The sequence below is a fragment of the Brachyistius frenatus genome, unplaced genomic scaffold (genome assembly GCF_029030835.1).
Source record: "Brachyistius frenatus isolate BFR_SWC_R1_liver_20210118 unplaced genomic scaffold, ASM2903083v1 Contig_64, whole genome shotgun sequence".
In the NCBI taxonomy this organism is placed as follows: Eukaryota; Metazoa; Chordata; class Actinopteri; family Embiotocidae; genus Brachyistius; species Brachyistius frenatus.
In genome coordinates, this window is record NW_027210663.1 from 696,466 (window position 1) to 722,051 (window position 25,586).

The window sequence follows — 25,586 nt, forward strand, 5'->3', positions numbered from 1 at the left end:
CAGGTTTCAGTGTTTCTTTATTTACAAAGTGATGAGAGGCTATGCCACTTCCCAGGCTTGTTTCTCTGATAATGACAAAACGGTCACACGGAGCATTCGCACGCAGTTGTAGACAGATCAATTTTACACAATAAAAAATAGCCGTTAAATACAAAATGACACAGCGGTACATCTGTTTGAAGGAAACATACAGTATTCTCAAAAAATCGAGGTAGAAAAAGCACACTGCTTGACTGATGACATTTGACACGGGTTTGTACATGTCACTAAAGAGTTTAACTGTGGGTGTAGTCAGGAGGGAGGTGACCACATCCTGTTTGAAAACCAAAACAGACAGTAGACGCTTTCAGACTGCAGAAACTGTTCCTTAGATTTCAGAAATGGACCAGAAAGTGGCCTCTTTTTTTGTCTCTGCGCTGCAGGAAATGAGAACCATTGGTTCTGAGAACTGTATTTTGGTGGACTTTTTTTTTTTTTTACCTTTTACTTCATGGTGGGTACTTTCCCAGCACAATAGAGGCTATAGTAATGTTAGCGTAAAATGATTGGTTCACCACTTTAACCTGCTGTCAGACATCCTTTTCCCTCAGGGAAACTGAAGCCATTATATCACTTTCTTCAAAAACACCAAACTCCCTTGACAAAAACAGTCATTTTACCTCACAGATCACAGGAGCTGCTGGTCTCCCGCTGCCGTAATTGGTTTGTTAGTTTCTGTTATTTGTATGACTTAAGTGGTGTTTTAACACCTTAGTTAGAATCTGAGAAGAACACAGTCACACAATAACACAAACAAACGAACTGATAAAGGCAGCAAAGGACCAGAAGCTTCCGTGTTCTGCGAAGTAAAATGGTCATTTTTCTCAAAGGAGTCTGGTAGCTTTGAAGAAAACACATGGCTATAACAACATCCTGTGGGTTAAAATATAGTTTAGTTGTTGACCTGTCCACAGCAGTATAGCTTAGCCTCTGTGTTGATACAGCTGGTTGCTTTTCCAAACTGATGTGCCGACCCCCATCCACTCCAGGACTACAGATAAATTCTTACCGCAACCCTACTTCACACAATTTAAACTATCCCTTTATTGTTAGCCTTAAAAAAATGGAACAAAACTCTGACAAATGAATCGCTGCTGTTGCATGTTGTGCAGAGAAGACGCTACCAACCACTGGCCATCTTACATCATTTCAGCGTTCCTATTGGCGGTAGGAATGGGAAAAAAAAAAAAAAAAAAAAAAAAAAGCCCTTGAAGGTTTGTCGTTTTCACGGGAGCGCCCATTGGGTAGTTCCTCTCGGGAGGTCCCAGAACAGTTTTTTTCCAAAAGCGCCGACTGTCAACAATCAGCACTGAAAATCAGTCTCAAGAACATGTAAATTCTTTAAATGTAAAGGTTTAGTTTGCTCTATCACCCGAAAATGTCAGGAGCCAAAAGAAGGCAAAATAACGAGTGAAAAAAGTCCACAGTATCATGGTTTCTGACACGTACAGTAATGAGTTCATGTTGAATTCAAGTGTGCAATACAGTGTTTGGGTAAACCATGGAAACACCTCTGCCAAACTGTCACTATTTAAATTCTCTTTTGATTTATGTATACAGTGGCATGTAAGACAAAAATGTTTCATGCAGACACGAGACAAACTACTTTCAGTTTCTTTTGTAACAACAAACACTGAGATTTCATGAATGGAAACGGTTCCCTTCAAGTTGCATTTTGACACTGTTTTCCACTCACCTCTGTTGCACGTGGTATCACCAAATTTTTTTAATTTGTGAAACAATTAAGGTGCTCCTATTAAATTCATCGTGAGGAGCAAGTTGAAAGCTATGGCTGGAGGTAAAGTGATATAAATAATAGTTAATTTGGCACAAAGCACAATACACTTCAAAGTGTTCACCTCCTGTTTGAAAACATAATCTGGGATGTGCTCCAGTACGTGTCGAGATGAAGATGCTCAGAAGACATTGTGCCACAAAACAAATGGTTCTCCTTATCAAACATCAATTTTGTTAATATACAGAAATCTGTTTGCTCTTTGAAAGCTGTCAGAGGATTGATTGTGTTTACATGTCATTTCCTTTGTCACTACATTATCCCACCGTAAATCCGGAGCCAGGGTGGGATTGTGACATACGCACAAAAGCAGTGTCGACTTGAATAGCCCATCAAGTACGCTCTGTGATTTTCTTTCCAAAAATAGAACGACTGAGTCACACACACACACACACACACACACACACACACACACACACACACACACACACACACACACACACACACACACACACACACTGAAGTGATCGTGCTGTATTACTGCCTCTGCGAAGGGGCCAGAGAGCCACCAACGGTGACTCCCATTCTGCCAGTCTATGTCTTATCTACAGGCCTGCTGCGTTCACGTTGTCCTTTAAGCACCGAGTGTACAAGCACAAGATCAACACACCCCACAATATACTGTGCTGAACGACCAGTCTTTACACCTTGAGAGCCTCATGTACGCCCACAGCAGACAACCGACGGTTGATGTTGCGATAACGACAACGGAGAAGGTCACGATATGTGGATCGCAGGTCTCGATTGAAGAAGGCGTAGATGAAGGGGTTCATTAGGGAGTTGGCGTAGCCCAACCAGAGCAGCGTGCGCTCCAGCCAGATGGGCACACAGCTACACTCCACTCCACAGATAAAGGGCCTGGCAGTGGACAGGATGAAGAACGGCAGCCAGCACACGGCGAAGACCCCCACAATCACCCCCAGTGTCGTGGCTGCTTTCTGCTCCCGCTTGAAGATGGAGATGTTTCTCCGTTCGCGGTTCAGCAGACGAGACAAGGCTGCGCACTCCTCCACCACACCGGGGGGCTTCAGGCCCTGCATGCGCAGCGCCTCATTAGCCACCGTTTCGAGACGCTCACGGCGCGAAAGGTTGGTGAAGCGGTGCTTGGCACCGCTCTTACGAGCTGCCCTGAAGATCTTGTAGTACATGACCAGCATGACCAGCATAGGGATGTAAAAGGCTACTGCTGTGGAATAGATGGTGTAGCCAAAGTCTTGGCTAATGAGGCACACACCGGCTGTGTGGACGTTTTTGGCCCAGCCACAGAAAGGTGGCAAGGTGATGGATGCTGACGCCAGCCACACTCCCAGGATCATCTTGGCCATCAGCTGGCCATTCTGCCGGGCTGGATAGGTGAGAGGCCGGGTGATCCCCAGATACCTGCAAGAAAAGGAGACGAACAAAGCATCAGTACTTACTTTTAGTCAGCTTTTTGACAAAAGAAAATCAGATGAAGATACCATGACATTTTCTCTAGACTCTTTAACACCTTGTCTATAGCTTTGTCATCTCAAAAACAAGGATGGTAATTCACTTAATACTTACAATGCACCCAGACACTTGTAGTCTTGTAGTGCAGTAACATCAAATACATGTCCTCTCATTTGAAAGACAGACATTTCAATGGGAGGTCATAAGCTCTGTCATTGCCTGGAGGGTTATTTGCTGTTTTCTTTGGTTTTCGTTGAGCTTGGCAGGTAGAGAAGGAGCTATCAATCAAACAGGCGGCTCAGTGGTTTCAAATAGCAGCTGGAGGTGTCAGAAAAATAAAGATAAAATGGGCTGTGAAAGGCTTGAATTTGTACAAAACTGGGAAAATAGCCAACATTCTCACAAAATGATAAATCTGTGCATAGATCTCGGCATATTTTGACTGTGTGCCAACAGCCTCTATCAGCACCAAGTGCGTCAATGATGAAAGCTGTTTACTTGAATCTCCAGGCTATTTTCCTGGTTTCCGCTCTATTGTTAATCACGAGATAAAAAGCTTTAGGGAGGACTGGTCAATTCGCCTTGTCATCCACCGGTGATGCTATCACCATTGTGGGAATCAAATTCAGCTCGTCTTCACTTTATCAGCTGGCTTTCAGATGTTCAAGTCAGGTACAGATTAAGACGTTACTTAATTGCTCCACATTATAGCTTCATTGTTTCTACAGCGCTGTTGTTTGCTTGTCACAAATGCCATGTGTGGTATTTATTGTTCTATTATATTTAGATTAAATACAGGCGTTAATTAAACAACTTGGTTGTCAAACAACAGGCTAAATGCTAAAATTACTGAGAAACCCATTTCAGTTCTTTTTTGCAATACTGGTATGGAGTATAGCAACGAAATGTTATTTACAAATATAAAATATAATCCAAAATCCAGTCCAGATTTTCGTTGAGGATCCTGTCGTCTGGCATCTCTACAGGTCACTGTAGCTTGTTGACAGACAGTGCAAGTGGTATTGATCTGGATCAGAACCACTTAGAAAGGACAATAAGGCTACAACTGCACTGCAGCTGAAAGCACTCAATTATATTCCCCCACTCACACACAACCACACACATACAGACACACAAAGATCTGACACAGATCTGTTTTTTGTAATCAGCTTTAAAAAGCTGCATAGACTCACAATTTATTTTTTTTCAGTTCTAGTCTGGACCACATGTATAATTCGACAAACACCTGAGGTGTGTGACCCACATGTCAGAATTCGTCAGCGTTGCCATGACAATGTGTGAAACGTCCATCATTTTTCGGAGACAGGTGTCATTATGTTGTCGCCCATGGGCGATTCGTGTGGACCGGTGGTGGCAGAGAAGACCTTGAGACACAAGAGAGCCAGATACTCACATCTCATTCTAGTCAAACACGACTCACAACGGATACAAGTGGATATAAGTAACATCAGAAACAGGATGGAAATCCTGAAGAAGTCGTGACCGTAACTTTGAGGTTCATAAACACAGTTGCCACACATTTTTAGCATGTCTTAAAGATCCCTTGGCTCAGTTTACTTGTGCTCAGTGTATATTATATAACAATCCTCCAATCTCTCCAACCACTGCTCGCATGCAACCCTATCTTAAAATGTACTTAAGCTTTGCAGGCGGGGACTAAACACAGCCTGGCGAGCATTGTCAAATAGATAGAAGACAGATCCTGAGATGGGTACTCTCCATGCTGTGGGAATTCTTAGGAATACATAATGGATACCCAGCAATGCAACACTTCTCTCTGAATGCATTATTCAGTAATGAGGAAGGTGTTTGTGGTGCTTATTTGTGGGGGATATTTGTGTGTCTGTGAGGGGTGGAGGGCAGTTCTGCACAACTATGTGACTATGACTCATCTTCAGCCCCTGAGAGTTTTCAGAAAACACTCATTGAATATAAAATCTTCTCAACCATCCGTTTGGAGATAAATGACGGCCAGGACAGGAGATGGAACGTATTTTAGCACTTCATTACACACCCTACTGCTCATATTCCTCTCTCACGTCCAACACAAGTGTCAAAAATATTCATGTAACTATTGTCAAAGACCACTCATTCTTACTCCTTAAATAGATCTCGAAGACATAATTTATTCATCTATGCAATGTTGCCGAAATCAGAAAGCCTCCGAATAATTGAGAAACTGCAGCTTACCAGAACCAGAAAAAAAGGAACACATCTCACCTGTACTTGTCCGTCTACACTGGCTCCCTGTCAAAAGAAGAACTGCTTTCAAAGTACTCCCTCTGACATGCAAAGATACAAATGGCCGGTCTCCCCCTGCTGCCACCCAAGACTTCTTCGTTCCCAAAGTTCAGGTCTTCCTGTAATTTCAAAAGTATAAAGAGCACAGAACGAGGCAGAGCTTTTTGTTCTGGAGCTGCCCCCCTTCTAGTGGATCCTATATGGGAACAATGATTTGGTACTCTCCTTCTGTCTCTTCATCTCTATAATGTTGTTGAGACTGATGAAGTGGCCATATTACTGTCATTCTCTTTGCATGTGGCATGCCATAGTATAATTAATGTTTACACAATGAGGCAGAGCTTCATTCAGACACTGAGATGTGCAAGTGAAATCTTGTCTGTGTGTGTTGTGCGTATCTGGCTGTGATAACTGTTCCTCGTCCCTGTAACCCATAGTTACATATAGATAGATAGATAGTTACTTTATTAATCCCCAAGGGGAAATTCTTTATATATTATATATATAAGGCAACCCATAGCTCTGTTCCCTCACTTTGTGTCCTCTCTTCCCCTCCTACTCTAAACTGTTTCCACTCTGGGAAGCTGCTGCTGCTGCTCATCGCTGCCCATCCCCACCAAACTGCACAATTTCTGCTCTGCTTAATATAGCGCCTGTATGCAGACTATGTGTCTGCGCTTCACATTTGAACAGGTAGTGTATTGTGGGATTTTAGATCAGAATAAGCCTGTCATCTGCAGCTAAAAACTAAGCTAATGAGAGCTTGAAACAGTGAAGCTGAGGGCCGTAAAACCAAAACAATCAGATAAAATAAACTCAAAAACAGTCAAGTGATATTTTTTCAGGTTCACATAGTCCTCTTATTAAAATATTGATTAGAAGATCTTTAAGGAACTTTATTTTTAGTTATGGTCCTGCAATTTGCAACTTAATACAGTCAAATGCAAAAAATATAGAACAATTGCAGCATATTATAAAATGTATACCTTATTTATAACCATATGGGTCACCTGACACCATGACAGAAGGAGATAATAAAGCTAAAACCCAGCGGCAGCGGATTATAATCACCTCCCATAAAAACAGCATGAGCTGAACAGACACAGAGACACACACACAGGGAGTTCAGAGGGGGGTTTTCATATCTCTGGAGGATTTGGGCCATATCCACAGCCACAGCAGCCCTCGGGGATTACCCAGCCACAGACAAACAGTGTGCGCAAGCTAATGGAGAATTCCATTACTTCCACGAGGCTACCAGCCCGAGCACAGTAAAGTGAACTATTTTCTGCACTGAAACCCTCTAAATGGCCCTGGTGCGCAACAGTCGCAGGACATTTCCAGGAGCTCCTCACAAACCTTTTACGTCTGAGAGGGGATACATAGAATGAAATGAATTAAATATTTACCAAGCAGGAGTTAGTTTGGTTGGCAGGGAGTTAAATTTAGAACTGGCTCTTCTAAAAAGTAAAAAAGAAAAAAAAGTAAAAGGGTGGAGGAAGAGTCTGTCAGATTACTTTTTTTTTTTTTTTACACAGAAACTTTCCACTGGCAAATCCTCACTCATTCGTCTCACTCAGACTTTTATCATTCCTATGTCACGGCACTGGAGGGCAAATCCAAAATGAGTCTGTGGAAAAAGTCAAGTGTTGCTCATTTTAGGGAGATCTTTTTTGTTATATTCTTTCCCTGTGTGAGTGAAGTGGACACAGAGATGCAGACATCGGCTGAAATCAAACCGTTTTCGTTGGAGAACTGAGAAGTGCAGCTGGGCTGCTTTTTATCCAGCAGCCAGTGGTGAGCATTCACTGCTTTCATGCTTGATTTGTTTTATGTGAAGTGATTGAGAGTGCTGAAAATAAGGAAAATCTGAAAACATACATTTCATTGCTCACTGTAAGGTCAGCTGAATGCAAACTAAATGAAAGAAGAGCTTGTGTCCTTATAGATTTTAAGGTATTCAATATTCTAATAATGGGTTTTATGAGCTGGACTGAGTCAAAATCTTTTTACGGTTACTCTTTTGGTAAAAAAAATAAAACAATAATGCAATAGTGTTTATTCCAACAACTACAATCATTTATTCTAAGCTGTCAGACACTGGATAGCACCAAATCTGTCAAGTGAGAGCTTGGGATTTCGCTAAGATCAGAAAACAACCCCAGTCCTCAAGGAGTGCTTCAGGTCTCCTATTCTATTTGAGGAACCCGTGTAAGACAGAAATTTAGTTGCTTTTCTCAAAGCACTGCACAACACGAGCTCAGCTGTAATTTCCTTCTATACAAGGAAGCAAAGAAGCAGTCCCATCTGTTTCTTACTTACATCTTGACATCTGCAGAATCCAGCCTTACTCTTTTTAGTTCAAACGCTCTTTTACCTGTTTAGGTCACGCTCTGTTTTGTTCCCTGACTTCTGCTCAGGATGAGGTTAGAATGAGTAAGATAGCAGCGGTAGTTTTTCTTTCTTTCTTTCTTTTTTCTAATCCTACTTAGACTCTTATATAAACCAAACTGAGTCATCCCTGGACAGACATACTTCTTCCCTCAGATTTGTATGTTACCTCCAGCCAGATAGTCTGTGAATAACTCTTGGCACTTGTTTCAGCCTACGTGCCGAGGAAAATGCTTGGGAATTGCCCCCTCAGATAAAAGAAATATTTACTAGAAAGCCATAGGACAAAATTGTGCAAACTTTATCATTAATAAAGGCAAATCTAATGCTCAATCTTTTTTTGATAATGAACGCAATGTTTATCAGAGTTTCTGATGTTTGAGAGGTGACTGCTGTTTTGCACTTTTGTATTTTAGCCGTGTTGTATTGCTCTCGGGAAGGCAATGCCGGTCCAAAGCCTTAGTTCAAGCTGAAACTTAATCCAAGCTGTCTTGATGGTGGGCCTTTGAATTTTGCACAAACATTGATCCTCAGGAACTATAATACCTCGGTGATTACTTTTCATCTAGCACCTCAAGTTGCTACTTGACTTGGCAACATGACAACTTGACAATTGACATGCCTTAAAATCAATCAATAACCGGTATCACGGTGAAGCTTGTAATTCCGTCAGTCCACAAGTTGCCTCCGGTTAAGACACCAAAAACCACGTGGGCAAGGTTGGGAAAAAATCATGGTTTGGGTTACAGTAAGTTATTTTACATTGATAAAATTATACTGGACGTGAACACCAGACTCTTGGTAGAAAGATCTCTGTTTATTGCATCCAACCACCCCTGACATCCTTCATATGTGGACTTTATCACTCTTTGTAATTAATCACATGACCTTTCACGGCTAGGCAAGGCAAAACGTGACATTAACACAGTGTCCTGTAGTGCACTGATGTGTGTATTACACATTTTGGTGTGATACCAGTCTAGATACAGAACTGAGTTACACTTTCAGATTCTCAATTAAGAACCAAAAAACTGAAAATAATATACTATAAGGAGCCAACTTGTAGCTTCAATTGCCAGAATCAATTGAGTATGCAAGAGGAAAGTTATATTTCTTCCACATACTAAGTTTAACTGCAGGACACTATTTTGGAATCATCTCCAAAACATAGGGGTGTTTTCCAAAGATGAGTGCTTACTGTATTGTACTGTAATAACTTGTAAGATGCCTGCAGTGTATCGTGCGAAAAAGTGTGTCCTCTGAGCACAACTCAAGGACACATTTGACACAAAAAATGATGTATAATCCTTGGCATGATTCAAGACCTCTGGCCAGCTGTGGGGTCCCGAAATAGTTTTAGTTTTAAATCCCCCACAGATGGCCGCTAAAAACTAATATGCTTTGCTTTATACTGCTAATTATGTTGCAGTCATGGGCCTTTTTTTAAATGGTACGCTATTTACAAAATTGTCTGCACTTGAAAGACACACCTAGCTTTACACAATGCTTCCCTTCCTCCTGAAGCCTTTATGATGTCTGTTTTACTTCCTCCTAATTGTTGTAAAGCACTACAATGTATATTTTATGGGCTTCGCCACACAGCTCACCACCTGTCCCTACTGGAGGTTTACTGGCTCTCACAGCAATAGAGATGACGGGCAGCTATTAGTGCCACAGTGATAAATGGATTCCCCTTCTAACAGTCAGTGTGTCCAACCCTGTCAGAGCTGGGTGTCCTAATACCCTACAGGCTCCACAGAATAGAGTGGCAAAGGGTAGAGAATAGAGTAATTGAAAAGAGGAGAATTAAAAAAAAACTATGCACAAAAGAAGGTAATTTAGTTTAACCACAGAGGATGACAGCACGCTACTCTCACACACAACAGCTAAAGGTGATTCCTTCAGGCTTTGTAGAGCAGATCAAACTCTGAGGAGAACAAAGCAACATGACTAAAGGGTGGCATAAACCTATAAGAAAAAACATGCCGTCCAACCACTTCTGAAGACAAGAGTGTTCTCAAAGAACACGTTCATGTTAAAATTGACCCCGTAGGTCTTTAGTGCAAACAGTTTATTACGACCCACAGCTACGTTTTAAAGTCAAGCGATCACAAGTAGTTGGATAAATAACTACAATCTGGTATCTCAAAAAAGTGATACAGTTCAGATGATGTCTATATAATGTGATCATGCATACGAATTTATGAAGTCTCCGGGTTTTAAAAATTAAGCCAATGCAGAAATGTAATACCACCGAGGGCCACAAGGGGCTGGCACCAAAAAATTCTGACTCCAATAGACTCCCAAGTGTCAACTTCTCGAAGTGGTTTTGCCTTTCCAACCATGAGTCGGGACAGGTTTTTTCCAAACAGCGTTTGCTGTTGCCATGACAACAAAAGTAGCTTAAGCTCAAGGAAGTTGAAAGTTTCAGGGCATCATTTTAACCCAAACCAACATGTTTCCCTAACCCGAACTGTTTTTTGTGACTAAACCTAACCAGGTGTTCTAATTGAGGAAACACTCCTCTGAGTCATATTTGAGAGTGGGGAAAAAAAAACTTTTTTGGTTCGCGGATGTGTTGTAATAAAAGGATGGACATTTAAAACATCTCTTCAGTTTTAAAATATTAGAATTTTGTACACCAGCTTGGCTAAGGCAGTAATGTAAAGACCCTATTACAAGTATTTCAACTACTAGATTCCATATTTCACTCTGCTCTTCACTGCCACCCACCACTGAAACTGTATGTATTTTGTCAAATAAAATGTCTTTCGCTCTATTTTCAGCTTTTTTTTCTTAAGCTGCTTTTATGAAGATCAAGAATAAACTTTTTCTCAACATTATTATTCCATTTAGTCTGACGACTCTCTCATTGCTGCTGCTTGCTGCTTTTCACTGGTCAGCCTGCTGTTTCTGGTCAGCAGTCACTGCTGCATCACAAGCTGTAACACACCACTGACGTCATGCCTTTATCCATACATTACTTGCAAAGCTAAGTGCAGTATATACAGTTCATTTTACATTTTAAGAAAAAAAAAAAAAACACATGCAATTCCCATCTCACATATTATTTAACACTGTTCTTGTCTGTTTTTGGCCCACTCTTCCAACTCCCTGTCCCATCGGACTCTGACAGCATCATCCGGCCCTGATCTCTTGCCAATGTTTTGACCTCTTCTCTCTGATAATGGCAGCCTTAGAGAGCTTCTCTCAGCTCGTCTGGTCCTCAAAGCTACTTGGAAAGCACTCACACAGTTCCATCTCTCTCTGATCCATGGTTTATTGGTCAATCTATCATACTATACACGGGACAACAGCGTTATGTGTTGCTCGCTTCATTTCATTACTACTTGTTGTGTTGTTTGAGTCCAACACAATAATCCAACTATATTTTCTATGATACGCAGTGCATCATGACAAGAAGGTTTCTAAGTAAAGGTTAGAGTTATGCTTTAAAACGATTGGTTAGACAACTAAGGACTAGGCTTAGGTTTAAGCATGAAGCATGAAGAGTTAATGCCTCAGCTATGAAGTTAGAAATGCTATGATGTTGGTTTATGCTGATATATATGGTGTTGTGCTACTTATTCTCAGTTGGTCGCTGTTTGGCCTTTACTTGTTATTTTGTCTCGACCTGCTCATATGTTTTCCTGTTTCGTGTAGTTAATATTCTGGAGCAGAGGCAATTTGGTCACAACCTTAATTTGCATTGCTTCTCCTATAAATAGCAATTATGTAAGCAAAAATAATTAGGTTGAGACCAAATTGACATTTGCATAACATAGGCATTGTTTTTTTTTTTGACCAGCACAGAAACTCCTCAGTAAAGAAAAACTTTGTTGTCAGTTGCCTTGTGTTTCAGCTCTTTTGGGTGGTGGAGCCTGTGGTTTGCTCAAGTTTCCTGAATTATATATTTTTCAGTAAGAAAATGAGACAGTTTTCCATGTCCACATTAAAATCAGTCTACCTCCTTGCACCATTTACTTTAACTCTCTGAATGGATTTTTGCCTGCTTGTTATGCATTTAGTCATTTCTTCTGCCTGTCAATTATTTAATGGACTTCCTTTATGGTGGCAGCCATGGTGACAAAATTTGTGATTCAGGTACAAATCCTTTAGAGGCCTTTCTTTCGTCTACAAAATAAATTTGTACATGCGCATGCTTGCCGCTGCCTATGCTTAGAAAGAATTCTTCATTTGTGTGTAATATTGCATGTGAATAAAGTGGTATTACTGTCCATCAAAATGTTCATTTTCTGCAGTGGGCAGCATCTCACTAATAGCCCCAAATCTGCAAACTTATTTAGTGACATTCATAAAACGCTCACTCAAATATTAATGAGAGCACTCACGCTTTCTTCATTATTGTACAATGACTAAAGTCTGTTGGTGGAAGGTGAATCAGTATGTGCTAGCAAGTCCATCTTCCATTTATTTTTGCTGTCATGATGATGAGAGAGAGTGAGGGTGAAGAGCCCCTCCATCTTTGTCACCTTCCCTTTGGTTCTGTCAGCGACTGCACTCTCAAAGGACACCTCGAAAACCAAATACGCTTTGAGGAAGTCTCAGATGTGGGGGAGGAATGTAAGTCTCCACTTCTTCCCGTTTTACTTCTGACCTTTTAGAAAAAAAAATTAACAATTTTAGTTACCAAGGATACCAAAGGCAGCTCCTCTTTTGAGCTGACCCCCTTTCTTCCAATTTGGCATCTAGCCAGCAGTTAGTATAGCCGAAGTAGCTGTGCAGCATTATATGTGATCATTTCATGGCTCAGCAAATGGAATGTGACAGTGAGGAGGAGTTAAAGCCAACTTGCTCCTCAGTCACTGAATGCTTCCATGTAACATAAAGTCTACTGTTGAATGCTGTGCTTTTTTTTTCCACCTCCTATCCTTTCACTAAACTTTTATTTTGGGCACATGAAATATCAGAGATATTAAAAAGCTCAGCTAAGAGCAACATGATGCTACTCATATTTCTGTAGGATCTACACTTTTTATTAAGAAAAGAAATCCCCAAATTAAACTGATAAAAGCTCATAATAGTATAACATTGCATATGCCATGAGGCCTGACAGAATGTGATTCAAAATGAATCAAATATGAATACAAAAATCTATTACAAATGAATGGCTTTATTAAATATAATTCTTATCTCACGCTGGAAAATGAATGAAAACCATACTGAATTCATGAGTCATAGACAGAGCTCCACTAATGCACATTTTTTACCAGCCATTAGCTACAGCAAACTTTTTTAGTCTCATTCTAATTGATTGTAGGGTATTTTTTCCAAAAAACTGAACAAGAAACGCCAAAAAAAAAAAGGGTTCCAAAAGTGTCCTGCTTGGAGTACCCAGAATTTTCTTTTTTTTTCACGAAGAAAATGAACCTGGTATTGCTGAACCCAAATTCTCCTCGTAAATAGATGGAATCTAACCCAAAGACTGTATAGAAATGGACGTAGCTTTCAGGTGTGGAAAGTGAAGCCAATAGGTTTGTGCTCGGTCTGGACACGCACCACTGAGGTTTGTTTCCAATCACTGCATCCTAATTGGTTGTTATTGGTGTCGATCTTGGGTCAATTATGCAAATATTTGAGCAGCCTTCAACCAATTGCCATTGACCCACATGTGATGTATGTTGTATGCTGAAACTGACCAAGCTAGAAAACAACAAAGACCCTCCACCAATTTGAGTAGAGTGCAACACCATGTCAGAAAACGACAATGGCATTGTTCTACTTTGGCTTCAATTCTTAGTGCTTTTTTTCGTCTGATGTAAAGAAATTTGAATTGCCTTGTTGTTAAAAGAAGCCACAGAAACAAACTCACCATAAGGCCTCTGCTCTCCCTCTCCCTTAGCTGTAGAGCAACAGTTGCCTCGATTGTGTGATTAAACTGTTGGTAATAATAATATTTTTAACAAAGATGTCAACGGAAGCAGACGTGCAGATGTTCTCTTTTATGTATACGTGTTTATTTGTGCTCAATTACTGGTCTCATCCTCTCCATTCAAACCAGCACAGCACTGGAGAGCTGAGCACAATCGCGAGCTTCTAAATTATTGCTTGAATCTACACTACGCCTTCTGCTTTGTTGGGTTTTTCACTTTAATGGCAAATGTGCACTGAAAAATAAACCCGTCTATTATTCTATAAAGAAATAGAGGTAAAACAAATGAGAAAAGTATGTTCAGCCACTGTATGCAGGGTGGAATAATTCAAGCTAAAAGGGTAATGGTAGCAGATTTACTGCTTACATCAGCAAGAATGATATTAATATTTTTCAGGAAAAGAGAGTAAATTGGCTGTAATTAGATTTTTGCACCAGATGACATACGTCAGAACATCAGATATGGAGGTGGAATGTTAGTTCCTGTCTGAACACAGTGTGCTCTAACCAGACTAAAGCATGACTGATGACAGGAATATTCATTACGGCAGCCCTTTTGTTCCTGTTTATCTGGTCTGTGAGCAGAGCGGAGGAAAAAATAACTCGGTTATTTGTTTGCTTTCTGCTGGTAAAGCACATTTGAATATACAGTATCAGAGTTGTAAATTTCCCGGATTGATTTCAGTATTATTTGACAGATAGACAAACTAAATACCATTACAGGTGAGCAAACACAGCTGTAACCACAAAGCAGTAGCACTGATAATGCTGATCCGGTGAGGTAAAGGTCACCGTTGTGTTGCTAAAGCAGTGCACATACTGATGGGTAAGACAGAGTCACTGTGGAAATAATGCCAAATGCAGTGAGTTTCATAAATAAGAAAAAGAAATGAAGCTGTATAATTCAGCTACAGTATGTTAAGTCTAGCTATGACAACGAATCACATGCCTTGTGTTCATTTAGATCACAAAAGTATTCATAAGAGAGTCTAAACATCAGGCTTTGGGGAAATGAAGTGACACTGAAATCCTCCATCGACAGTACGTTGAGCATTAAGCTTCATCACATGAGCTAAACAAAAGAACTTGTGTTTATTTTTAAAAGGTGTCTCAATTTTATACAAAGCCACACAGTTTTGAACTCTGCAGTGACACAAAGAGCAGCAGTAAATATATAGCACACACACACACACACACACACACACACACACACACACACACACACACACACACACACACATTCACACACTCACGCTCTCGTCTTACAGGTGCCACTTTTTTGAGTACGCTTCACAGACAAACCCACGCAATCCACCAACACTGGCAAACGGTTCTGAGCACCTACAAGCTAATGAGTCAGTCTTCATTTCATGTCCATTGATGATCATTTTTGAAATAAATAAATGAACATTTAATTTTTTTTTTTTTTTTTAAAAGCATTTTACTTAATAAATATTGTATTTTACCCTGAAGGGAAAGCATGTTATAATATCACACAAACGTTGCCTTGTCTGTTTTTGTTTTGTTTTTTCAATTTAGAGCTTCTTGGTTTAAAAAAAAAAAATTATAAATACAATTAAAGTAAACAGATTCTCTTTTTTATTTATTTTAAAAGTACACATTTTAAGGGCGGCACAGTGGTGCAGTGGTTAGCATGGTCGCCTAACAGCAAAAAGGTTATGTGTTCGATTCCGGGCCTTTCTGTGAGGAGTTTGCATGTTCTCCCTGTGCCTGCGCGAGTTCTCTCCGGGTACTCCTGCTTCCTCCCACCATCCAAAGACATGCGTCTCAGGTTAATTGGTGGTTCTACAAATTGCCCTTCGGTGTGAATGGTCTTTGTTTCTATGTGTTGGCCCTGTGATAGGCTGGTTACTTGTCCAGGGTGTACCCTGCCGTCACCCTAAGTGAGCTGTGATAGGCTGCAGCCCCCCGTGACCCTCTTCAGGATAAAGTGGGTATAGATGATGGATGGAAGTATACATTTTAAAGAAAAAAAGGTTTAAACAGTAGATATCTTAATCAATATAGGTCCTCAAAATCTATGTTCCCCCCTGTAGATATAAAAATGGGAAGCAAACACTAGTTCACTGCACTGAAGTCTGCTCTCCTATCCCACCACTCACCATCTCTTTGTAAACTCACATTTTACGAACTAAACGTCATCAAACTTGACGTCATCTGCTAAAGTTTGCTGAGCTCTAGTAGCTGGCTCGTAATAAGATGCTTTTTTTGGGAGGAGGAGATTAAGTTATAAATTGTCTACTCGACATGCAGCACTGTTTGTCTGTTTGTTTTTGTGGAAGCTTTAAAGCTAAACTCTCGAGACAGTTGGTTCATGGGTGTCTGTTTTTTTTACGATTTTACAGGCCAACTGACCAACACGTGTAACTAAATCTTGTTTTTCTGACATGTTGGAGCGTCTTTATCTGTTTGCCAAGTTGACTTTGATGGTGAGATTTGAAATTTTGTGAGCTGAAGTGTGATATAATCAAACATCAGAAAACAGCTAACAGTAATATGAGGTTGTTTTTGTCAGCTGCTGCTTTTCTTTGGTCAAGACAGAACTTTTAGCCTCAAATGTGAATTCACTGGATTGCGTTTGATGTTGCTTCTGACTGGAACTTTTTCTACTTCCACAGCACATCCACGGGCATATCGAAGAGCACAGGGCTTCATACAGTGCATTGACCCAGTTAGTCGTCAGTTCTGGTGTTCCCTGTCTTGCTCAAGGGCAGTTTGGCATCCATGGGTGCGCCATAAGTCAGTTTGCTATTTCACAGCTGGAATGTAAACTGTTCAGTGCGGCGGATTAAATCAATCATTTCTCAGTATCTACCAGAGTTAATTGCAGTAAAGTCAAACTGGACTACATTTCTACTGTACAATACACTTGACTCAACACCACAATAAATTGATGCACAGCAGTGAACATATATGAGAAATTTGAGGCAATTAATTTAAGTCTGCATATCTAAAGGGATTGCTGTTAATAGCTGTTGCCTTTGGCAGCATTACAGCTGAAGCGCAAACAGTTATACATACATTTATACATCATAAATACACATGATTGCACAATATTGGTCAATGGTTATAAAAAGTTAACTTCTCAGTAATTCTTTAATTTATACTGCCATGTTTAATGGACCCTATAAATATTCATGTACACAGATAAACCGAATGCCAAAGCTTGAGTTGCAACAGGAGCAATAAGCTAAATGTTCTGAGCGTATTATCCGCCATCCGCAGCATAATTTGTGTTTGTGTGTCTGTGTTTGTTTGTTGGCGGTCTCTCGGCTCCATCAACAGGAAACCCATTATCTCAATGCTTGGTGACTGCTCGTTGGTGCTTTGTTCAATCTTGATGAATAATGGACCCCACTTTTATTATGCCAAACACAAAGCATGATTTATGCCACACTAAAGTCACTCTGCATTTTTGGCCTTTTTTGCCTCCTGTCCCCAGACACTGCTAGATGAATAGGGTGACAAGCCAGGAATAGCTCAATAAAATGTAGATCTCAAACTGTTGACGGGTTACTAATAATAATCATACATGAAACTGCAACATACCGATGCTGTTGCTTTCATGTTGAAGTATGTTGAATATCCCGCAGTTCATAAACCTCCCTTAAAAACATCAATAATTGTGTATGATTTCAGTAAAGCTGAAATATGAAATTGGGTTCAGATGTTTCTTACCCAACAGAAGGGATATGTACATATTTCAAAACATCAGCAGAACATCAGCCCAAAACAACCTCCCTCGTAATATAATTTTCATTTGTGAAAGCACTTTGGCTGGAAATTTTCCATTTTAGTCTTTGATCCACTAGTACCACTGCTACTATTCAAATACGGCGCAGAGCTGGATCTGGTTCAAGAGCTCGCTGATTTGTTACATCGGCAAATCTGATTTAAGTGGCTCCCAACAAAGCAATTAATCAGCAAAATAAATCAGACGGCCCGTGGTGTTTGTCGTTAAGGCATGAATATCTGTTCTGTTTAAACACGTGTGTCTGCGTTTAAAAAATTATCTCTCTCTACCCTCAATTCTAACCAATGAGGCCTTGTCACAGTTCTTCCCTTTAATCACTTTATAGTGCGCTCATATTGGAGTGTCACAGCGGATCTGTGAGGGGTCAAACTCATTACAAGCATGTTAGCATGCTAATGTTAGCATTTAAATCAAATGACTGTTGACACTACATCTTTTCTTGTTTTTAATCAAATCACATTCAGTTTAACCTTCAGTGTGTGTGTGTGTGTGTGTGTGTGTGTGTGTGTGTGTGTGTGTGTGTGTGTGTGTGTGTGTGTGTGTGTGTGTGTGTGTGTGTGTGTGTGTGTGTGTGTGTGTGTGTGTGTGTGTGTGTGAATCCAATTACAAGGGAAAGGACAAAGGATGAAGTGAAGGTACAAAGAGAAATGGGATGCATGGTAAACACACCATGCATCTCTCTGTGGTTTGGCTCAGATGGTTTCTCCAGAGTGAGAGTAAGGCACTTCATCATATCTACTATCAATTATCTGCAAGCTATCTGACAATTTTTTTTACCAAATTGGGCTCTAGACGGCCACGAGCTGTCCATGTTTGCTTTTCAGAACTGTAACTAAGTCAGATATTGCAGAGATTATATCAAGGAATGTTATGTATTATATAATGCTGCTTTCAAATGGGGTCATGTTTACCGTGTACATGACAAGTGTCCATATAACCCTAACCCCTGTTGTTGCATCTTAACCTCTGAATTTTGTAAAAGCTCCAACTTCACGTGTTGTGACGTGTTTGCTGATGTTTTCAGAAATGGTGGAGGTCATAGATGTTCATTTTTCATTGAATTGTAAGTTAATATCTTGTGATTTTAGTTGTTTACAGTTTTTTTTAGTTTTTTTATTTAATACAGTAAAAAAATCTAAGGAAAATGTTGATGTTCCCAAAAGCCTCATCTTTTCCCTCTGTCATTATGCCTTTGCATTTCCTATATTGATATGCTCATAAATTTTACACAAGTAAAATTGTGCATTCGTGCACTGTAATGATATATTCTTATTCTTTTCATGTAACGTGTCATCAGATGATAGACCGACCTATCACGTATGAAAAACACATATTTCCCTAACAAGTTCAAATCTGCTTATTACGTTAACTTCCATATGACATGAATGCAGCATACTTGATAAACACAGGCTGGACCTTCTGTAGCTAACATCGATTGAAAAACAAGCCAGAGTTTGATGTATTTGTTTTTCAACTGAACCAAGAAGAAGCCTTCGCATAATGGCTGCTTACACCACACAAGATCATTTGCTCCAAATCTGCATCACCTAAAAATAGCGACCGCTAAAGGACAATCACAAAGTCATGAAACAAACAGCACGCAACTGCTATCACTTCACTCTCTCCCCTTTGTTCTTCTGTTCTCAGTCACCTCAACCTCCTGCAGGACCGTTCCCACACACACCACCCTATCTATTCACATGATCAGTGGACAATTTGTCTCGCATTTCATGTGCCTCTGTAGTAAAAGTCAAACAGATAGTCAAACAGGAAGGAAACAGTTTCAGTTGATGGTACACGCAACAGTTATCAATGATTAACTTGTAAAACGCCTGCTCTCAGCATTATTTATTCCATGCTGCTTTGAAATATTTTCATTGACAGCAGTTTTGCATCAGAGGAAGCGCTTGTTTACAGGACATGAGCGCCGATAGATTTTAAATTTGAATATTGTTTCCTCTTTAAAGAGGAGAGGGGTTTGTCTTCTCATTTTTTTTAACAGCTGTTGTGGCTTTTGAAACATGAAATGTGTCTTTCATGCAGCGCTCTCTAAACTGTTGGTGATCACAGGATTTAAGAATTCAGTGTAACATCCCATTTAGCACCGCAACACACTTTCTGTCCCGATTATGCATTACTTTATAAGCGTGAACTGCCTTTGATCTGATCGCACCGGCCTCACAGGAGATGTCCAATTCTCCACATTTGGACCGACAAGTGGGTAGTGAATAGTGCCTGAGAGAGTGGAGCTTAGGCGTCACATCACATTACCAGAGGATGCGTCACCTAGGTCAAGTCATCTGTGTATGCTGCTGCAGGTGGATGTTTTCCAGCTGCACACAAAGCAAGGGCTGTCTCTCCTGGGACATCTACACACCGACCTCACAAAAATATTATCAGACGTAGAGAGCTGGTCGATGTGGGAGCTGTGTGTGAACTTGGCTCATCAGTGACACACCAGTTGGCAGAAAGGATGTGAAGGCAGTGGCTAATCCCGCTGCCATCTAAGGGGCCCTTAGCTAGTGTGATTTTCTCCTTCAAATTCCCTGCAGGAGCTTACAGGTGTGATAACACCTACACTGTGCTTTCTTTAGTCTGAACCGTGGTGGAAAAAGTTTTCTTTCACTGCAGTTATGTGATATTTTTTCTTGACCTACATCCCGTCCTTCTTCCACAAGTTCACTGACAGCCAGTCTATATTTGATTTGCAAATTTAACTGGCGCCATCCTCCTGCCATATAGACACCCCACGCTCCTTTAGCATCCTCTTTTCCCAGACGTCTGAGGACAGAAAAATGACTACCCTCGCTACCCACTGTTGTGAATAAATCATTCATATTTGACGTTTGAATTATTGAACGTACAACATATTACTCTCAGTGAAGGTAAAAACTGAATGTAGCCAAAAGAGATACTAACTTTTTAGGGAAGTGGGCACAAAATTCCTTGCTAAAAGTGAATGCTGGGATGTATTGTGAAAGAGTGGACGTACATTAGTTCACATGGGAAGCCTTGGTTATATAGCTTCTCTCTTATTCACCTCCCAGCACTCAGACCAGACTCCTCTGCTGTGACTTGGCCAGTGCTTTGGTGCGTGAGCTTCAATTTGCAGCACTAAACCTCAACTTAAAGGGGCCAGAGGTGATGAAAGGGAACTCTTCCATAAGCTTGGCTTTCACAGCCACAAGTCAGTATTTGCACATACTGCACAAAATCAATAGCTCTGAAGAATGTGATTATGTTTGACGTGACCCAGGCTACAGGATGGGTAATAGCCTGCTGTTATTGGGTGAAAACCACAGAGTGTATTTAAACTATATATAATATGGGAAGGTTTTGCTAGAATAGATGATTGTTTAAGAATTTTAAAAAGGAAAAAGAGGTAACAGGTCAGACATTTAGATTTGGTGTTCTTATAGGATGCTTCTGTTTATCATTTAAGTCAAATGTTATATATATATAAACGTGTCAACTAAGAGAAATTTTGCATTATGGTTTGCTTTGATATCTGTATAATATTTCTTGGTATATTTAGTAATATACTGAAATGTTGCAAACCAACGAGCAAGACGTTTTGGTGGCAATATTGAATTTTTTATCTTTTTTCAGCAGAGGTTTGATTTGCTTTGTATTTAACTTGCCAGTTTTTATTAAAAAAAAAAAAAAAAAGAAATCACCCACACAAAATATTCCTATCTGGTTATTTGATTAATCTTAGTAATTTCTCACTTGCTACACTAATGTGAGAAAATTCAAACTGCTTTAAGCCACAGCGAGAATGTTATTTTCCCTCTTTGCTTGCTGAGACAGAAAATGCACCTTTTCTTGCTGAACCACTGTTGCCTGTTTATAAAGTCTGCTCAAGTGTCAAGAGTGTTTTAAACTTCAAACTCTTCAACAGTTTGTTTAATAATTTAAGAGGCAAAATTTAAGCACAACATGACTAAATGTGTGAATTTAACCAGAACAGAGTCAGCCTGTGGAGCTCAAACCACCACAAAAATCACCACCATGATCACAGACCAGTCTAAATGGTTTGTGGTTATTTGGTTAGCTGCAAATTCCTTTATGAATGTGCACCACTAAATTTCCATATCAACAAAAATGTAAATGTCATGAGTCTTCAATCAAGTTCTGAATTATTAAAGGGGGCACTCCTTTGTTTTTGCACATGGTGTTGAGTAATTTGTCACAGTGAGTACTTTTACAATCTGTGGAGCTTCTTTAGCTCTAGAAGGAGCTTTTCAAAGGTTTGAGACACTTGGCCATTCATCAGGGAGGCTCTAACAAATGACAAAACTGAGGTGCAATATGGGAAATGTAGGATTCAGGGTTTTAGGTAATTTTACCAAAGTAACACTACATACATATGTTACATACGTAATTTACAAGAAAGACCACGTCTCATCCAGGTGAAAGTCCTGTGTTTGTTTCATCCAACCACCCCTGACTTCCTCCCTGCTCAGACTTTATCACTCTTCCTCACATCACCTCTGTCACATGACCATCTGGTCTTGTACTGCACATGCATGTACTTTACACAAATAGGAGAGACCAAAACGTGACCCAGATGGGGTATCCCCGGGTGGACTGACGGCTTTACCGGGCTGCACCCATATGTCAGCAGTCTTACCGAGAGCGTGTCATGTCCCTGCAGGATCAATAGTTCATTAACCCCATACACTAGGAATGACTCCTAGCACAATGAAACGTCTCCCCTGTAAACCTAAAGGAGCTCTGAGAGTACATACCTCTCCGCAGTAGAGCACCTTGACCTCAGGGGGGCTGTATGACCCCCACAAACACGTCTGGTCAATCGTGAGCCTCATTCGCAGCAATCCCTGCTTTTTGTAGCTTCATTTTACAAAGCACGTCCTTGGAAATCCTAGATGACAGCGAGAGACCCTTAATTACAGCTAATCATGTGTCTAATTAGCAATTCCCATTACAAATTATCTCTCCCATTCCCATTGTGAATCATGTGCCAAACACACTCTGCATTGTTTAATTAAAACGAGTCTGTTTTCATGGAGATCAGCACAAACAGTTTACTGAAGTGTTGTATGGGGAAGAAAATAATCACAAACTGACAGATTGTTTTAAATTCTCTGTTGGTCTTGTACGCAGCAAAAAGCCAACAGAGAGCATCCTCTAGAGTGGTGTAATTTGGTGGGTGTGCAGACTTTGATTTCATGGTAACAGATTCAATCAGCTGCTCCATCTTTACAACAGGTGGGTTCATCTGCCCTTTTTCAATGGATACAGTTCACATCTCTGATCGCAGACAATTCAACAAAGCTGGTCTCTCACACTCCCTCCCATCCTCGACTGGATGTCATAGAGAAGCCTGTTTTTAAATTTGTATTTCTACTCAGGTTGGTTCTATTAAATTTAGACAATATCCCCCTTGTATATTTCCTTGGGTCATTATAAAATAGTATGTAAAGAGTTCCATACTGACTGTGGGGGCTGGGTCATGACCCAACTGGGATTTGAATGGCCACAGATTACATAAAATTCACACACAATCCACTCATCCTCATAATCATTGTGACCTCTAAACCTTTTAAGGACTTTTCAGCTTCTGTCCAATCAGCCCAAAACACATTCACACTTTACAGCTTTACCACAGCTGACTGGAGCAATCACACCATCACAGCATGATATCTGTGATCCTGTTCCTTCTTATAATATCATTAGCTCCTCAGGCCTACTTAAGTCTCCTGTGCTCAGCCCATCCACGAGCAGGAAACATGCATAATGCCGGGTGTAATGCACTGAGGTAATAATACCTGATTGGCAAGTAGGAGGAAATAATCAGATCATCAATACTTCAATGAGCTTTTGTCTTCATTATGGTTACTGAGGCTGAACAGTTACAACAATCATTTGATGTTTATTTCATTGGGGGTTATAGTGGGAGCTGTGGAAATGTCCTATTTGTCACAAGCAATCGGGCTCAGTTCTGGTTTTATGAGCAGTGAGTCCAAAGAGAGATGCAGAATGGGATCTTGATGGGTGCTCAGGTTTTACGTTCCCTGTTTTAAACATGGAATTGAATACAACTGGCTGTGAGGCATTTGGGAACTCACTGTCATGAATAGTGTGTTGCTAAACACCAGAGTGAATTACTGACAGAAAGATAGTTACGTTTTCTCAAGTGAACTTTACTCACTGCACTTTTTGTGTGAAGTGGATTTATTGATCACGAGGTGTAATAACTGAGAGCAGGTGCGACTTGTGTGACCTAAACAGACGTGTAGGACGATGGTAAATCATCTAAGTCATAGCAGCTATAAGGTCGATGGGGGCTCAACCTAAATGCGTAATTACAGGAAACGCTGCCGATGTTCCGGTCAAGCAAATGAATTAAGCCTGCTATTAATTAATAACAGTCTGTGTATTAATTTTCTGGTTCAGTGGCTGCAACCGCACTGATAATCAGAGGAACGGTTGATCTGGAATTAGGAATTTAAATGCCCTTTTCTGGCGCAAAAGCGCTCAGTTCCTTCATGCGCTACAGTTCATTACTTCATTTGGTACTCGATCTTCCCCTGCGTTAGGGTACTTTAGTGGTTAGGGGCTGCTTATACAAGATCATATATCCCTCGTCTGCGTGTCACTATTAACGCATGGCGCACAGCATGCGTAATTTGGGTGGCTAACTTTGGAAACTTACCTATCCACGCTGATCACACACAGGGTCATGATAGAGGCAGTGCAGCACATTACATCCATGCCGATGAAGATGTTGCAGAACACCTCCCCAAAAAGCCACTTGCCTCCGGTGAGGTCTGTCACTATTACAAACGGCATCACAACTATGGCCACTGACAGGTCCGCCACCGCTAAGGAGACCAGAAGGTAGTTTGAAGGCTGTCTTAGTTTCTTCACCACGCACACCGCGATCACCACCAGCGTATTTCCCATCACAGTGACCGCCGTGATGATCGCCAGCATCACCCCGATAATGATCTTCTCTGGGCGCCCGAAATCCTGCAGCTGCTCCCCGCACGACTCGTTCCACATGGTTGTGGGGCTGATAGTGACGAGGACGTTGTAGAGAAGCTGCAGAGTGCCATTGATACCTTCGGAAATATCCTCTTTCTTGTTAAAAGTGAGCTCAATACCCGAAGTGTTGAACATCACGACAACGCTATCCACATAGGGTTGCAAGGGACGCCTCGCCAGAGCACTCCAATTACGCGCATATTTGGATATGTGTAACCTTCTCTCGGATCCTGTCCAGCGGTTTTAGATCGAGCGTGTTGCAGCTGCACCACATTACACCTGCCAGCAACTCAGTAGGTTTCTTCACTGGTTCCTGTTTATGAATGATCCGTCTGAACAAGTGCTAAACGGATACGTCGTGATCCATCCCTTGAGTGAAATACACCTTTTTCTCTAAAACTATGAGATGACAGAAAAGTTCCCGAATCGAGTTGCTCCAGAAGTGCTTGCGTCTCAGTGCATCAGCCTGACAGATATGGGCTATTTGGGGAGTTGCGCTGCGCAAACCCTCTCCATGTGACGCATCACTTAGGACGCAGAGACAGCCTCGCTGAAAACATACAGAGCATCAAGGATACAGCAGCGTTTTCAAAGTGGATTCGAAGAAATGGGCTACATGAAAATAGAAATGCTGGTGGTGTCCCTTGTGTGCAAGTTTTATTAATATAATTGAATGCCTATTTATTTTTGTATCTATCTCTGAGGTAATATCAAACAAATAATATGACATCATATTTCCTCCTTATGTTCAGATGGCTGCAACAGATTTTTATTTTAAAGCCCTAAAAAACAGCCAAACCTTTTATGAAGAAAAAAATTCCCTACTTTTCCTACATGCCTTTTGGATTTATAGAAAGAAATAGGAAGTGAACCTGATGATGTTTTACCAGTGTCTTCTACAAGCCAGTTTGTAAATAGTATATCATTCATGAAAAAAAACCACCTATCAAAAACGTTCTCTCTTGTGTGGATATTATACTTTATAATGG

General features: G+C 40.6%; 2 protein-coding genes across 2 annotated transcripts in view; one reads left to right on the plus strand and one right to left on the minus strand.

Annotated features, from left to right (window-relative positions):
* Window positions 1–25,048, minus strand: htr7c (5-hydroxytryptamine (serotonin) receptor 7c). Its single transcript, XM_069706615.1, has 2 exons — window positions 24,266–25,048; window positions 1–3,214 (listed from the first exon to the last, which is right to left on the minus strand). Exons 1-2 carry the CDS (start codon window positions 24,730–24,732, stop codon window positions 2,476–2,478), a joined length of 1,206 nt encoding a protein of 401 aa, XP_069562716.1. The 5' UTR covers window positions 24,733–25,048; the 3' UTR covers window positions 1–2,475.
* Window positions 7,270–25,586, plus strand: part of piwil2 (piwi-like RNA-mediated gene silencing 2) — a 42,303-nt gene continuing 23,986 nt past the window's right edge. Inside the window, exon 1 of the mRNA XM_069706617.1 lies at window positions 7,270–7,324. The gene's annotated coding sequence lies outside the window, so the exon portion shown is untranslated. The remainder of the gene's footprint in view (window positions 7,325–25,586) is intronic.